General features: G+C 50.0%; 6 protein-coding genes across 6 annotated transcripts; 3 read left to right on the top strand and 3 right to left on the bottom strand.

Annotated features, from left to right (window-relative positions):
- Positions 1–227: 227 nt before the first annotated feature.
- ACLA_086620 (uncharacterized protein) lies at positions 228–3,826 on the top strand (the record flags this gene model as incomplete). The annotated part of the gene is made up of 4 exons (XM_001268388.1): positions 228–267; positions 352–552; positions 633–2,773; positions 2,825–3,826. The coding sequence occupies 4 exons, from the start codon at positions 228–230 to the stop codon at positions 3,824–3,826; spliced, it is 3,384 nt and encodes a 1,127-aa protein (XP_001268389.1).
- Positions 3,827–4,160: 334 nt separating this feature from the next.
- Positions 4,161–5,988, bottom strand: ACLA_086610 (putative NADPH oxidase (NoxA); the record flags this gene model as incomplete). Its single annotated transcript, XM_001268387.1, has 4 exons — positions 4,161–5,050; positions 5,107–5,516; positions 5,575–5,829; positions 5,891–5,988. The coding sequence occupies 4 exons, from the start codon at positions 5,986–5,988 to the stop codon at positions 4,161–4,163; spliced, it is 1,653 nt and encodes a 550-aa protein (XP_001268388.1).
- A 3,169-nt stretch (positions 5,989–9,157) lies between these two features.
- ACLA_086600 (uncharacterized protein) lies at positions 9,158–9,822 on the top strand (the record flags this gene model as incomplete). Its single annotated transcript, XM_001268386.1, has 2 exons — positions 9,158–9,215; positions 9,287–9,822. The coding sequence occupies 2 exons, from the start codon at positions 9,158–9,160 to the stop codon at positions 9,820–9,822; spliced, it is 594 nt and encodes a 197-aa protein (XP_001268387.1).
- Positions 9,823–10,275: 453 nt separating this feature from the next.
- ACLA_086590 (uracil DNA glycosylase superfamily protein) lies at positions 10,276–11,373 on the top strand (the record flags this gene model as incomplete). Its single annotated transcript, XM_001268385.1, has 1 exon — positions 10,276–11,373. One exon carries the CDS (start codon positions 10,276–10,278, stop codon positions 11,371–11,373), a length of 1,098 nt encoding a protein of 365 aa, XP_001268386.1.
- A 361-nt stretch (positions 11,374–11,734) lies between these two features.
- Positions 11,735–12,240, bottom strand: ACLA_086580 (SBDS family protein; the record flags this gene model as incomplete). The annotated part of the gene is made up of 3 exons (XM_001268384.1): positions 11,735–11,788; positions 11,873–11,996; positions 12,080–12,240. 3 exons carry the CDS (start codon positions 12,238–12,240, stop codon positions 11,735–11,737), a joined length of 339 nt encoding a protein of 112 aa, XP_001268385.1.
- A 745-nt stretch (positions 12,241–12,985) lies between these two features.
- On the bottom strand, positions 12,986–15,763 carry ACLA_086570 (putative Rho guanyl nucleotide exchange factor; the record flags this gene model as incomplete). The annotated part of the gene is made up of 6 exons (XM_001268383.1): positions 12,986–13,935; positions 14,011–14,236; positions 14,294–14,512; positions 14,583–14,783; positions 14,837–15,148; positions 15,215–15,763. 6 exons carry the CDS (start codon positions 15,761–15,763, stop codon positions 12,986–12,988), a joined length of 2,457 nt encoding a protein of 818 aa, XP_001268384.1.
- Between the last annotated feature and the right edge of the window lie 313 nt (positions 15,764–16,076).

The raw sequence follows: 16,076 nt of genomic DNA, 5'->3' as shown, positions 1-16,076 counted from the left end.
GAATAAACACCCATCCCTTAACGATATCCTTCTTCGTCGCTTTCTCGGGAGGTAATCTTATTATGTTCTTGTGGGCAATAACTTCCCGTCAAAAGTCGGATTAGTTTGAACGACGAAATGTTCGGAGCAACTTTTTTTCTCCAACCAGAAAAAAAAAGGCAGCGGGAAGCGGGAGCGGAGTTTTTCCAGCCAAACACCAACTCCGCAGCATTTGGAGACTGACGACGATGTCTTACGTCCAGGAGCATGGATTCTTCGGGCTCCCAGGTGAGTTGCCCTGTTTTCGACTCGAAGGCTATGATTAAAACTAACAAGTTTATAGGAGAAAAAATCGATCCCCCGGTTTGCCAGTTTCAAGCCTCCGCCAGCACCTCCGTCTAGAGCTGCTGATCCACCATCTGATCGCCGGAGTCGCGAGTCCTCCCATCGAGATGAGAAGTCCAAGCATCGGTCGAGGCACAGGAGCCATCGCGAACGCTCCCGGTCTCAAGACCGGCGTAGGGCACGAGATGAACCGCGATCACATCACCGAGAGGCACGCACACGCGATGAGTATGTTCGCCGCTCCTCGCCCCCCCCGAAACCCGTCGTGAAGGAGAATGAGGACGAGGTGTCGGATCTGTTCGTCATAGATCGCAAAGGCGACAAATACAATCTCATCTACGGCACACTTCATCGATACAGTGTGCCCCTGTACCACCGAGTTGGGCGAGGAAATGTGCTTGGTCTGTCTTCACGTTATCGAATAGACCGCGATACAGCGGATGGAGACGCATTGATTCTTAGGACGGACTTCTCGCGCACGGATGGAAAGAAAAGCAAGGCAAAAAGCGCATTTCTGGGCCTGGATAAACAACACACTAGGCTTCTCCGAGTTCGCAAAGACCCCTTAACGGAATCGACCATAGATGCCTCGCGGGACTTTATCCCCCTTAGCGCTTCTGCAGGTTCCAGGCACAAGGGGATACCAGATGATATTGATACGGACGACGAGAAGTATGCCTACCGGTCAATTCACGGCAAAGCGAAACGCGAAGAAGACATTCTTAGCGATTTGGAAGCTGCGTCGGATACGGATACGAGTGAGGTTGGCCTACGAGTCGACCCTGACGAGGAAATCAAATCACTCAATGCGGAGTTGCTCAGGAGCGTTGACCAGAATCCTACTGATATTGCAGCATGGATTCGTCTCATTGATCATCAGGAGCTACTTCTTAAGGGTCCCGGAAGAGAGTCTCGCGCGTTGACAAGCGCGGAACGACAAAGTCTGGCTGACATCAAGTTATCATTGTATGAAAAAGCACTGAAGAAAGCTGGGAACAGTCCGTTCAAAGACCGACTTTTGCTGGGCCTACTTGAAGAAGGCGCAAAGCTCTGGGATACGAAGAAACTCTCAGCGCGATGGCAGACCGTCCTTAGTGCTAACCCACAATATCTCAGCCTTTGGGTTAGGTATCTTGATTTTCGTCAAACGGAGTTTCTGGCTTTTACTTATGAACGATGCTTTAACACTTATCTCGAATGTTTAAAGCTGAATAGACCTGCCCTTGACAGGCCAGAAAAAGCCCATGTACAGATATACTTGTTCTTGCGGTTGACTCTGTTTATTAGGGAAGCCGGGTTCATGGAGCATGCTGTTGCTCTTTGGCAGGCCCTGTTTGAAGCAATTCTCTTCCGTCCAGAGGAATTGGGTGCTCTGGATGAGGAAAAGACAATGCCAGCTCTAATTGAATTCTGGGAATCTGAAGTTGCGCGCATCGGAGAGGTTGGCGCGAAGGGTTGGAAGTCCGGAGACAATATTCTCCTGGAGCCCAAGAACTTTACACCTGCTTCCCGGGTGGATCCAAGAGCCATCTTCGCGTCATGGGCCGTCTGCGAGAGAGAACGGACATCCAATGCCCGACTACCGGCTCGGAGTCTAGATGAATCCGACGACGATGATCCATACCGCGTTATCATCGCGTCTGATCTCCAAGAAATACTACCTCTTGTTTGGAAAGTGAACCCGGCCGACGAGCTGATCAATGGCTATCTCTATTTCTGCCAATTGCCTCCCATCAAGTCACCAAACAACCTGGAAACAACAAGTGTCTGGGCTGGAGATAACTTCTTGCGGAATGCCTTGATAAGCGACATGGAAATAACTCCCGAAAATTGGCTTTCAGGTCAACTACGAGGCTCGGAAAGTGGTGCCCTCTCCCCGGTATCCTTTCCCCATCCAAACTTCATCCAGACGACGTATACGCTTTTTGCAAACCAAGAGGCCTGGTTTTCATCCTTAACGTCATGGACCAAGGCCATTCTCAACCCAAGATCTGACATTGATCCTGACTGGGTCAGGAGGACACTCAGGCTGCTTGTAGAGGCATATCCGCGAAACGACGACTTGGCCGAGTACACAATTGCCGTGGAATTAGCATGCAATGACAGGGAAGCCAAGAAGTATGCCAAGTCCATCCTGAGAAAGAGAAGTTCGAACCTGCGCCTCTATAACTCGTACGCTCTAGTAGAAAGCCGGTCTGGAAATAGAACAGCTGCTGACCATGTCTGGGCGACTACCCTCTCCATGAGCAAAACCTTCCCTGACCATGACAGAGTTGATTCCGTTCTGCTGTGGCACACCTGGGTCTGGGAATCGCTGGACACTCGAAAGATAGCCCAGGCCTCCTACCTTCTTCTCTCCATGCCCCAAAACAGTGTTGAACTCAAAGCTATCCCGGAAGTCATCAGTGAGACCATGTTCAGCGCAACGAATTTATTGAAAACACGGAATGTAAGCTATCAACTGCCCGTGTTGCTGTACCGTCATCTGACTTTTCTGCAGTTCCTGTCAGATGCCCAGGAAAATGTTCTCGTGTCAAGGAAAGCCAACATTTTTGTGGCATGTACCGATTGCTTGGCTCTTCTCACGTACCTCTCCCAGTCGTCGGATATGAACAAAGCTCTGGAGGCATACAGCACTGCACTTAACCGACTGAATACGCTCCCCGACCATGCCCGCACTTTTAAATCCTTCACAACCGAGCTTTTGCACCAGGCCCGGGCGAGACTCGTCTACTACCACGTCCACACCAGCAGTCTCTACAAACCATCACATATCCGCACCCTGTTGTCCGAAAGCATCTCCCTTTTCCCGCATAACACCATATTCCTCTCTCTCTTCGCCTGGAACGAATCCCGCTTCCGTATCGAAGAACGCGTCCGCGACGTTGTCCGCGACGTCACCTCCGAGACTAAACACCGCATCGACCCCAACAACACCATCACCACTACCCAACAAGTCCCGATAACCACGCATCTCTTCTCCATCTACACCGAAATCTCCCGGCCCGTCTTCGCCGGCTCCACGCTCCACTCCGCGCGCGCCGCCTTCGAGAAAGCCATCGGCGCCACCACACCGGCAAGCCCGGCCCACAGCAGCAACACCGCCTCCGCCCGCTCCAGCCTCACCCTCTGGAAACTGTACATCCTCTTCGAGCTCTCGCGCAACGAAGTCGCCCGCGCAAAGGACGTCTTCTACCGCGCCGTCCGCGCCTGTCCCTGGTCCAAGGAGCTCGTCATGCTTGCCTTTACGCATCTGCGCGCGGATGTCGTCCGCGCCCAATCTGAGTCCGGGACTGCATCGACGAAGAGCGCGGAGGGTATGGATTTTGATGAGCTGCGGCGGGTGTATAATGTGCTTGTTGAGAAGGAGTTGCGGATCCATGTTGACATCGAGGAGGAGATTGACGAGGTAGCGCGGCGGCTGGATTATGCTGTCGCCTCGGGGCTGCCGATTGATATGCCCGAGGATGCAGAGAGCGGGGATGAGCGTATGGAGGAATAAAATAGCGTCGCATGTAGCGTTACCGAGTACCAGAGAAAACCTTCGAGATGAATAATCAAGAGTTCTAGTACCGATGACAACATCCAATGACTATATACCGTAATTATAATACAATGCATGGGGTGGAAAAAAAACAGTACAGGTAGAAGATGTTCTGTAGGGCCGGGCGCCCCCATTTCAAAAGCACACTGCAAAGGAAACTCATAACTCATCACGCGTTAATCTCGTCAATTAGATAGATATGGTTGTTTTTTTTCTCGTTTCTTTCCATTGCTGGGCGTCTCCCACTCACGGACCCGACGATATTCTTTCTAATTGAGCGAATTAATTGAAATCAGAAATGCTCCTTCCAGAACTTGAACCTGATATCCTTGGACGACGCCGCCTTGGCCGCTTCACGGATCTGGCGCGCCGCCGCGTTGGGCCCGCAGAAGTACACCCCGATCTCGGTGGTCTTGGCGCCGTACAAGCCGGACATGTACGACTGGTCATGCAGGCCGTCATGCATGGCCTTGAAGAGACGGCTGAAGTCCGGGCGGCCGAAGTTCGTGCGACTGCGCAGTTCCGTGAGCGGGTCGATCTCCTGGCCGACGGAATTGAGGTAGATGTTGGCCGCGGTGTCCGGGTCGAGGCGCTGCGTCAGGTAAGTGTGGATGCGCAGGAACTCGGTGCTCTTCTGGTTGGCGGCGGCGGAGGCGGACTGCGACTCCAGCGAGGAGAGGAGGGCTTGGAACCACTCGAAGGAGGAGGTGTCCTTGCAGACCCAGATGAACTCGACTCGGCGGAGGCGGCGGGGCGGGTTTGGGGCGGAGCGGAGGTGCCAGATGTTCTTGAGGATGGAGGCCCAGGGGGTGACGCCGATGCCTGTGCCGATGAGGACGGCGATTTCGTTCTCGAAGACGTCTTCGGCGGGCGCGCCGTAGGGTCCGTCGATGCGGAGCTTGGGCATTTTCTGCCCGTTCTGGAGGGCCACTTCGTACATGCCGAGAGGGTCTAGTCCTTCCAGGTCTCGAGCCTGTGCAGGACCGCAGCCCAGCGCGTCACCCAGAGCGCGTGTGAAATCTCCCACTTGGCGGACGTGGATACTGATGTACTGATCGAAGGGACAGGAGGTGATGGTGAAGGGGTGCCACTGGGTGTTGGACACTTCGGGGACCTGGATGAAGAGCCATTGACCGGCTTTGTACTTCATACTGTCTTTACGAAACTGAATTTCCATTGCATCTAGGCTTGTGAGCGGATGGTAACAAGACAGGCAAGCGAGAGAAAGAGTAACTTACCATGTGGATGACGGACCACCTTGGTGATGACGGTGGAGCGTCTTGATCGGATCTCGCGGTAGAGTCTTTCCAGGAGATACAGGCCACCACCCACCAGTTCCCACCTCCAACCTTGGTATCCGATGCAATGCTTCCAGAATAAATTCCCTGCGAATGGCGAAACGGGCCGTGCTGAATCTCGCACGAAGCAACCGGTTGCATGACCATAAAGAGCAAGCAGAAACGGAACAAACAGATGATGCGTGTACCAGAAAGTCTCAAAGGACTGCTGCCGAATGCGATGGTGGGAAGTGGTATACATGAGCATCATGCAAAGGAGCATCACATGGCCGGTGATGCCGCCTGATTCGGTGAAATGGATCTGAACCGCAGTGACGGGACGGAGCTTGTCCTTTTCGATATTGTAGAAGCTGCTGCTTGTTAGGAGACTGCCGGGGTTACATCTTCAAGCAATCCTCAAGAACTTACTTGACATAGTGGGAAGAAACGTGTATGATGGTGAAGAGCAGCATTGAATACGCCACCTGGCGATGGAACCATATCGACTCGTCGAGAGGCAGCCATCGAATCTTGGGCCTGATGAGAGTGATGAGGTTCCGGCACATCGGCAGCACTATGAGAGTGCCATCGAATGTGAGGACCAAGGCGGACCCTCGGGAGAACCACACTGAGTAGTTCAACACGTTGAGGGTGTCCAGCTTAGGGTTTGATGCTTGTATGTACCTGCATGGGGTGTCAGTCGAGGTATCAAACCAGGATATCAGACACATTCAGACAGACGTACCATCCTCCAGCAAAGACACCGATATGCACACCCCAAAACAGAAGATAGAATAGAATCTTAGACCTTGTAAATTGCGAAGACAGAGGATAGCGCATCATGATCGATCTCGCACTGGCAAACACGTATTCTGGGGAGACGACCCAAGGATCATCGACCCGCGATGATTGATAACCCCTGAATGATCTGACGAAACTAAACGCAGCAGACAGACAGATTGACAGATAGACAAATAATCTTCTCTATATATTATTTGGAAACAACAATTCGAAATCTTAATCAAAAGGAGTGTACTGTTAGCTTGATTGTCGGATACGCTTGGTTTCGAGATGATAGTTGATAGTTGAGATAGAACCATGGATCAAAGTCGATTTCCGAGTCAGATGTACTAAGATTATGCGACGACTCCATCCAGAGCTCTTCCCGAGAAGAGAAGAGTGGCCTAAGACAGAGCAGACGGATACGGCGCGTAAGTAAAGTGAAGTGTAGCGTAGTGCTGGACAGATCAACAAGTGACGCTACAGGACGAGGGGACGACAAGAAGGGGACAAGAGGTGAACAGAATCATGATCAAGAAAGTCTAAACAGCGCCAGACAATGAAAGGAAGTTCAGCATTGAGAGATAGAGGATGGATAGAGAGAGAGCACCGAGTACAGATGATTGATTATTAGAAACAGATCGGATCGGATGAAATGACGTTGGATGAGAAAGTCGCTTAGTGCGGATTTCCTGATGATTCCAGCGTTGTGGTTTTTGGCTGCAGGGAAGAGAAAAAAAAACCCACCATCACGAGGAGGGGATGTTTAGTTGCTATAATTTTTATCATTATTATTATAATTATGATGACGAAGGTTATTTTTATACCTCGTTGGAGTCCATCTTCATCATCTTTTGTTACTTCTGCCAATACCAATAATGGTGCCTCTCTCTTCCGTTCTCTATTCTAACCTCTATAACTATCTACAAGACCAGCATCTCAACCTTCCAGTGAGCTCCTGGAGGATTCATTAATTGCCATCGTACGATACCAGAGTCTTTCAATGCCCAATCGTCTTGATTCGTATCACTACTCAGCATCTACTTGGATACGGAGTAGATAGAGTTCGAGGGAATAATATCTCGATGTCTCCCGTTTTGGCCTCTTCAAAGCCGAGCATCGTCAAGATGATCTGACTCTCAGACGGAATGAGATGCCTATCACAAGGGCTCCTTGGGCCTTTGCAACCTGCCACTTCCGCCGAGATTTTGCCTTTTTTCTTTTCTTTTTCTTTTTCCCTCTTGCTCGCTAATTTTCGCCTGCTTCTTCCCATGTTCCACTGGGGCTTCTCATATCCTGGCCAGTGGAAGGGAAGCGAGCCATGTGGCTTCAGGGTCAGCGATGAACCATTGCAGTCCAGTCTCCGGCTGGCGTTCAGCCGGTGCCAGTTTATTTTTAACTTCGAACTCTCAATTCCGTCCCGATGACCTGTAAAGTGTACTGAGATAGATACTATTCCGTAGATAGATAGTTGAGATTAAGAGAGAGGGAGTGTGTGAGAGACGTGGGAGGATCAGGCCGTCTGTCAGAGCGGTTGGGAGTCCTGAGAATGGACGAATCAGAATCAATCTGCAGGCGCTCATCTCATCACACTTGGACTCAGCCAATCAGCAACGGGATCTCCTGCATCCCATCGGATTCATTTCTGAATTCGTATGGCTTCATCGAAGATAATAATACCTACCTAAGGTAGTTAGTACCTAGTCTATGTAGATACTTGTATCCATCTAGGCTATCTAGTAGATACATACCTAGCTCCTCGGTAAATGACAAAGCTACATTTTATCAATAGTTTGATGCCAAATATAGGACTTCATCCTGTCAGTGTCGGTGTCAGGCACAGACCATCGACTTATTATGTACGATATATCAACCGCTAGACCGAAGTAGCATCTGTCATCTGGTGACTGGTGGCCTGAAGAATCATCACAGATTGAGATCGGGGACCAGGGGAGTTCTCTTTTGGGATGCTCGGGATGATTCTTACCTAGTCGGATTCGTAGGTAGCCTTCCGAGTTTTGACCTCGAACCACCGCAGAATAGCGAATTGGATACCTAGGATGGTATTGATCAGAAAGACGGTGAGCGAGGCGGAATCCTTCAGTTGGTCTTTTTCTCTATTGTATCTAAACTGTCTCTCATATAATAGATAGGTAGGTTGAATATATCAACTACTAGAGAAAGTAGATACTAGATAGTAGATATTATCTTCATGACATACATACATCCAGTGGTCCCATCTTCTTGCATGTGTTGTCTCCTTTGCTTCCACCCCGATCAACTGCCGGAATATTTTTTTCATAGAAGCAGGCTAGATAGATAGATAGAGAATTCCCCTGTAAAGTGTAAACATGCAGACCTCGCACAATCATCACACAGGCGCATCGGCCGCTAAAGTGTGTTCCCGCTAATCGCCTGCATCTCGGTCACGCCTTGTTGACTTCAATAGGTTCACTCGCAGTTCGTCTTCTGCTCCCATTCGCTCGTATTCTTGCGCACCCTGCACTCCTCATAGTACTCATAGCGCCCAACCAGGGAACTCTCGACCTACCAGCATCCATGTCTCCAGGATTGCCCTGTCATCCTATGTTAGTATCAATATCCATTGGTGTCCGTGCTGTCATCCAATGATACCGTCTCGTCTCACTCTCTGCAGAAGCAGCCAAGAGGGGCCCCTCGTCGCCTCGACTGACTCGAGGGGGTTCATCGGCTTCAATTGGTACTCAGCGACAAGGCGGTTGGTAATACATCCCGCGTATCACACTCACCACAGCGATAACAATTGCGAAAAAATCACCATTCCGACGATGCTATTATTATGGTTTTGCACTACTGCATGGAGGATATCCTCGTCAACGATCATGTGGTAGTCCTCCATTTGCTAATTTGGCACTGGCAAGCTATGAAAATCCGCTTCCCCTCCCACTGTCAGTCACGACTTTTGCCTTCTCTTCCTTTTGATCCGTCTGCGCATTGATCGTCTGGGGTGATGTGATAGCTGTGATCTGAATCTTAAATTTTACGGTCTGGATTCCGTTCGTGGGAAGATATGATTGATCATTCAAATATCTGATTGCTATGCCACTGTCCCCAATGTCCTCATCGACGGTCTTGACAGGCAAGGTGGAGGCTTGAAATCAATTCCTTTAATAGCACCGAGCCAAACACTTTCGCTGGACGAAAGCGTTGCCCAACATCCCCAACTATCAAACCATCTTCAATACAAATCGCCATGGGAAGACTCATCAAGAACCACTGGGCCCGCTTGATCATCCTCACGGCCGCAATCTGTAAGTGAACCATCAACCCTCGCCACCAACATTTTGCGAAAGTATTTCTAACCAGCAATCTTGATCGGTAGATCAAATCGGCAGCGCGGTCGAAGGGTTCATCTGGCCCAAATTCTTCTGGGACTTCACCACAAAGAACCTCAACGGCGCCGTAAAACCCACGCCGATCCTCCAGATTCTCAATCTGCTCATGGGCCTGCTCGGCATCGCCTGGGAATGGCCACTGAACCTCGTCGCGGGCACCTTACCACACCGCAGCATCGAAGTGCGGCTCATCATGTACCCGCTGAGCGCTCTCTTCGCAGCTCTTTTATATCAGGGGACGGATCCTGCGATATACTATCTGATCGGTATCGTGGTGTACTTTTGGGCATACACCGAGGGCGAGGTGAGAACCAACACCACATTTTTCACGGTGAAATGGTCTAATGAAAACAGGTCGTGTGTGCTGAACCGTGGACATTGCCGAAACGACACGCCATCAAAGTATAACGAAAAGACCGCTTACCCTGAAGAACTCAATACACTTACGAAGCGAATTAACACGACGAATTTTACGAATCATGATTATGCATGCAATGGGAACGGAATAGGCGTTGAGATTTGAACCACGAGCGATCGTGGAATTGTACCATACGGCGGCAACGCAGCCGTTGTCGTCTGATTTAGAAGCTGGAGCTGTGAAGAGCACAGTCCTACTACTTATGTATATAGTATATATATATCTGGACATATCATACAATATTAGATGAAGAAACAACTCTGTTGTGACCTGTCGCTCAATCCTAGTCACATGACTCTATAGTTATGTCACGTGTCAGTGTCCCTGGATGGCCAAAATGGGACAGTGAACCAAATCGGGATTGGTGAGAAGACACGGAGGCTCCAAATATCCATGTGTTCGAGAATAAACAGGCAGAAACTTCTCTCGATCCTGACCCAATCGCATGATAAAAGAGCTCTCAAAGCCCATTCTGGTTTCATTTTGACCACATCTTCCACAGAAACTGACTACATCCTCACTAATTCCCTCCAGCAAGGTTCTCCGTCCATAGCAGACATGTCGCCACTTGCTGCTCCTGAGCTTCAGGATATCCATCGAGAACAGCAGCACGATGCTGATGACAATGATGTCCCCGTGAACAGAATGACCAGCTTCAACGGGAGGCTGAATCGATACTTCCACACGACGAAAGCCAGCGCCCTGTCAAATGAGCCGACAACGAAGGCTGCCTCGTCTTCAGCGCCAGATCTGCAAGACACAATCAAACGCAAAACAGAATCCCAATTAGAAGTAGTCTCCAGCGACGCCTTAAATGCATCGACACCACTGTCCAAACGCCGAAAAGCCCTCCGTCCACGCATACCCACCCCCAACCCGACAACCCCAGACCTCCCCCAGCGCATCACCCGCTCTCGCTCCGCCTCCTCCCTCCCGACAGCATCATCCCCAAGCATACCGCAAAGCCCTCGCAGGGGCCGGGGCGCTCGCAAACCATCCACACCGACAACATCGATAACACCAGCATCACCCACCTCCCTCCTCCGCGACACCATCCCCCCAAACCTCACCCTCCTCCTCGTCGGCGTCAACCCCGGCATCCTGACAGGCACCACAGGCTTCGCGTACGCGCACCCGTCGAACCTGTTCTGGAAACTCCTGCACTGGTCGGGGATCACGCCGATCCGCCATCCGCCGTGCGACACGTACCGGCTGCCGGAGCTTTACAACATCGGGAACACGAACATCGTCGAGCGGCCGACGCGCGACGCGAGCATGCTCAGCCGCGCGGAGATGCTTGCCGGTGTGCCCGTGCTGGAAGCCAAGGTCGCGGCACAGCGGCCCGAGGCGGTGTGTCTGGTCGGGAAGAGTATCTGGGAGGCTGTGTGGAGAGCGCGCAAGGGGCGGGCGATCTGCAAGGAGGAGTTCCGGTATGGATGGCAGGAAGAGGGGGAGAATATGGGGCGGGGCAACGGATGGGAGGGGGCGAGGGTGTTTGTGGCGACGACGACGAGCGGGTTGGCGGCGGGGATGAGCACGGCTGAGAAGCAGGCTGTGTGGGATGAATTAGGTCAGTGGGTGGTGGAGAGACGGGAGGCTGCTCGTGCACTCCAGTCCCAGCTCCCGGGACAAACAACCGATCTTATCGCTCCTTGACAATTGAGTCGGTACTAGATATATACCAAGTTTTGATATGAATACAGCTGAATATAACAAGACCTACGAAATCTGCAAAAAAAAAACATTGACAAATGCAAGACGACAAGCTCAGCCCGCCATCATTATCATTGAGGTAATCAATACCCACTACTAACATACAAAGGGCCCCAAGGCAATCATCGCTCATCATCAGAGAAAAAAAGGTCCGTAGTCCCTCGGCACCCATCCCCATACCAACACGTAACGTAGTTTAAAAAAACAGATGTAAAAAAGAAAATTCATCATCGCTCATGGAAATGTCAAACAAGATCCCGATCCAGACCCAAACAGCGATAAGAAGGCCAGTCAGGAGCCTCGATCACCGGTACGCAGGGCCATTGCTGAAGTTGGTGTCACCCTGGTGTTCGTTTTGCTAGAAGTCCAGTCAGCCAATTGCCCAGAACCCCCATCGCCCTCCTAAGGGACAAAGGGGAAAAAAGAGAACAGAAGAACATACCGCATACGTCTGGTATTCACCCTTCTCCAGGATCTTCACAATGCAATCATCCACATTATGGGTGCCAAACTCATTGTCGAGACTAGCATTGCTAGCTCCGTCAAGCACGCCTTGGGAGCCATGCCTACAACCGATTGCAAGAAATCATTAGCCTCAACCTTTTCCTTCTTCCTTCCGCGGGATACATTGGCAGTTGAGACAACTTACTTGTGAGTAACAAAGATCTTGTACCCGTTCACCACGTCGGTCAGGGAGATTGAGCGGTCGGTTTTCCATTTCTTGAGGATGGCCGGGTCGTCGACGAAGACGATGAAGTCGTCCGAGGCGCCCTTGTAGAAGACCTTGGAGGTGTGTTCGGTGGCACGCATTTTGGATAGTGGAGTGACGAATGGGATTGAGGTAGAATAGAGAGTGTGTTTTAGCTAGAATAAGATGAGAAAAGAGGTCAGAGATTGCTTCCTATGGAGGATTTTAAAGAACTGGAGCTGCGGGAGGCCGAGAAAGTTGTATGAAGTGATCGATGGTCGATGACGTCACTAGATACTATGTGGGGAGGAACTCACTTTGAAGGAAGAGAAGCTCAAGGGAATGGTTTTGTTGATGAGAAGAGAGACAGAAAGATTGAAGTGTCTATAGAAGTAGTTATGTTTAGAGGGATCTGAATTTGAATAATAACTGTCCCCTTCCAGTAGAAGGAGCTCTTCTTATATCACATTCACACACCATCCGATGCTCCCATCTCCCCCGGCCATGACCATTGACCCCTCCGACGTCATCGGTTTCTCCCAGTTACGACCTCATCTCGTGCGTAGTCACCCTATTAAGCGCTAAGTCGATACTCCATCGGGGATCCGCTTCCATTGGGAATGCCTGGTGGGGACTGGGGAGGTCTTTCATCATGTCATTCATTCATATCTCTTCAACCCCTCTAATCCTAAAGTCGTCTACACCCATACCCCATTACGTCTCGCCAAGAGCCAAACTATCCCCCACTGCCCATCGAAACAACGAGAAAAAAATGTGGTCATCACAGTAACTAATAGAACTTCAGCCTTCTGAACCCCTCGCATGCAATCCCATTGTTATCGGCCAGGTATGCATACATCGTCGTCATCACAGTCCACTATCCATACTCAACCCAAGCCGCGATCGTCTCTTAGACCTCCCCTGAGATATCGAATTGATGAAGCCTCGGACTGACATCCTAGCGAGTTGGTCGGAGAGTCCCTTACCTCGCAAAGTCAGATCATCATTGGAGGCACACTTGGGATTGCCCTCAAACTTGACCCCTTCAATGCGCTGAATGGTTTCAATGCTGTCCTTCACCGTGGACTCCCCCCTCTCATCATCAAATTCGGACCCAGGTCGGGATTGATCGCATCTGCCTTTTTCACTAGAGATACTCTGTCCATCTTTGATACTCCTCGTTGAAGGATAAAGCTCAGTAGCGGACCGCCTGGCAGTCGGAAGAGCTCCAGAGCTGGAACGTCGTGATATACTTGCCCCATATACGAGTCGCTTTATTATTGTGCCCGGTCTGCGTAGTTTATTGCCGGTGGTCAACTCCATTCCAGGAAATGGAAGCGAGCTCCGTGTGTAGATGTCGGAAATGAGATCTTCCAAGTCAACCCGGTCTTGTCTTCGGGTTGTCAGGACCACTACTTCGGTCTGGGGAATCAGCAGAGGACGTTCAATTTCTCCATTCATCTCAGCTGCTGTCGCTCCTGGCATGTGCGTCTTTTGGATCATGACATGCTTCATATTCGTCTTTCTCACCGAAGTCGCCATCGAATGGACGGAAGGAGTTCGGGATAACACAGGTGCTAGACGTGGGTCACAGTCTAATGGCAGCACTTCAAGAGTAAGGAAGGAGTATTCTCGCGGCTCCGGTTCTAACGGTACATCTGTAGACATCTTGCTCAATGCCGCAGCCGCTTTGAGTATCTCTGTCTTCCATTGCTTTTCTTCATTCGCCGATGAAGCGCTCAGAACCACCTCGAATTTGCCGTTACCATGCTCGAAGAGGAGCTTCCATGAGAATAGACACCCGTAGCAGCATAGTCCTATCATGAGTCAGTTTGGCTATGATCATCGGAAAGGATTAATAAAAGGAAATAGGAGGAATAGGCTTCACTTACCTATTCCGTTACGTAAGGTGTCAATCCTCACATCACTGATGTATAAGCATGCCACAGCCTGGAGTTTCGGACGGCCAAATCCTGTACTGGCAAGTACAAGATAACTGTCAAACAGAATGCAGACCATATATTCGCCTGCCACATAGTTCGATTGTTGATACGTCGCATGGAGGACACCGCAAAGAGTCATCGGACCCAACTGCCGGTAGATGTCGTGTAGTTTACCCTGCTAGCCATGACTACTCAGTATCGTCCACTTCGCAGAGATCGTGATTGACCTTACAGATTTAGGTAATTTCAATCTCTCTGCTAGCATCATGGTCTTGTCAATGAGATCTTTTTTATTTGGATTTCCGGTAGCCTCGTCAACTCGATCAAGTATGGGATGAATGGCCTCATGAACTTCCTTGATTTTACCATGCGATGCCGGGTCATCGTGGATGGGCGTGCATTTTAGAAGCTCCTGCAGGAACAATCCGTACTTACAAAGGCGCTGGACTGGCTGAAATTCAGGTTAGAATGCAATGCTCTTTTGAGAGATGGGCCATTGAGAAAAAAAAAAAGAAAAAGACCTTTATCAGGAGATCGTTCAATGACATTGATCGATTATCTTTTAATGGCTTATTTTCCAAGGATGTAACAGACTTTGAAAGAGCCTCGATGCCAGCCTCAAAGGTCTCCCAGTCTGGTACTGACCTCTTCAGCAGAGTGACATCCTGCATTAGTATCTCGTAGTTGCGGCAAAAATCTTCATATAAGGTGAATGATAGGGACTGCAAAGGGTAACAGTCAGCGTAAAATAAGTTGATAAGAGTTGTAGACATACCATGTTCGCGATTTCTTGCGCGATTTCGGAGGCCTCCGAGCCTTGTGCACCCAGCGCGTTGACGCGAGCAGTGATTGATGCCTTGAGGCCCTGCCTCCTTAGTGATCTCCTGTGAAGGCTCTTGAAGCGGTTGGAGTCAATTGCCTGCACGCCTCTGGAAACTCCTTGAGGAAACAGCCTATCGATTTCAGAAGCAGCAGAGACGCATTGTGGGTTCACGGCACGAGCCTTTTCCAGGAAGGTTTGATGTATTTCGCGGATTTTTTGAACATTGCGATATATCTGAGGTCGCACAGAGCAAATCTGAAGCACCTAATATTCACAAGAACATGTCAATTTCAGAAATAAAAGAGCACTGGAATATGATTTCAGGCATACATCAGCAAGAGCTTTCATTCCAAATACGTAATCAGCCTCCGTACTGATGATCTCCCTAAGCTTTTGACGCCTCTCGAGTGCGCGGACAATTATTGTCTCAGATATCGAAGAGCTCAGGATGGGCTCAATACCGTCTATTGAGTCTCGTGCGCCCGAATATAGGCTCTGATTAGTGGTGCTTTGAGTATTGCCCCTTGATCTTCCAACACTCTGGTTAGTGTAGCTCGCTGTTTTGACTACCCCCAGATGTGATGAGCGTCCCGACAGTTGTTCCCATTGCGAATCCTGCAAGCCATAGTGAGGCGTCAATTCGTTACTGTCACAATTGGCCAACAGCGGCTCCGGCCATCCATCAACATGTCCCTGGGCCGGAGGGGGAAGACTCTTCTTCCAAAGCAAATCATCGAGCCATCTTTTGAAAGCAGCGAAGATGGTTGAATCTTCTCCCAGTTCGTGAACAGTACTGTCACCATTGACCGATTTCACTTCCGAGTCCGGTGTTTCCACGAGAGGTGAGATCTCCGGAAGAATATCATCTTTAGACTCCATATCTGCGCAGACATTCGCAAATCATCCGCAGATCAAATGAACCATGAGCATTTGAGAGTCTCGTTGAAGCACTGGGCTTGAGGAAATCCATGATGCAGATCATTGGTGTAAAAGATAGCAGGAGCAGCCCAGTCTCCAAGTATGTGGGAAGCAACGATCAACTTGAGGAAAGTATAGATACAGACCAGGCAGCATTGATTGATATCGAGAAAATTGGCCCACGACGCAAAATTCCTTGTGACAAATATCAATTTGTAGGACAGACATCTGTAGAAACATAAGGCCGTGTTTTGTGCCTGAATTGCTGTCGTTA

This window comes from Aspergillus clavatus, genomic scaffold (genome assembly GCF_000002715.2).
Source record: "Aspergillus clavatus NRRL 1 1099423829806 genomic scaffold, whole genome shotgun sequence".
Taxonomy (NCBI): domain Eukaryota; kingdom Fungi; phylum Ascomycota; class Eurotiomycetes; order Eurotiales; family Aspergillaceae; genus Aspergillus; species Aspergillus clavatus.
This window is presented reverse-complemented; position numbering and strand designations above follow the sequence as displayed.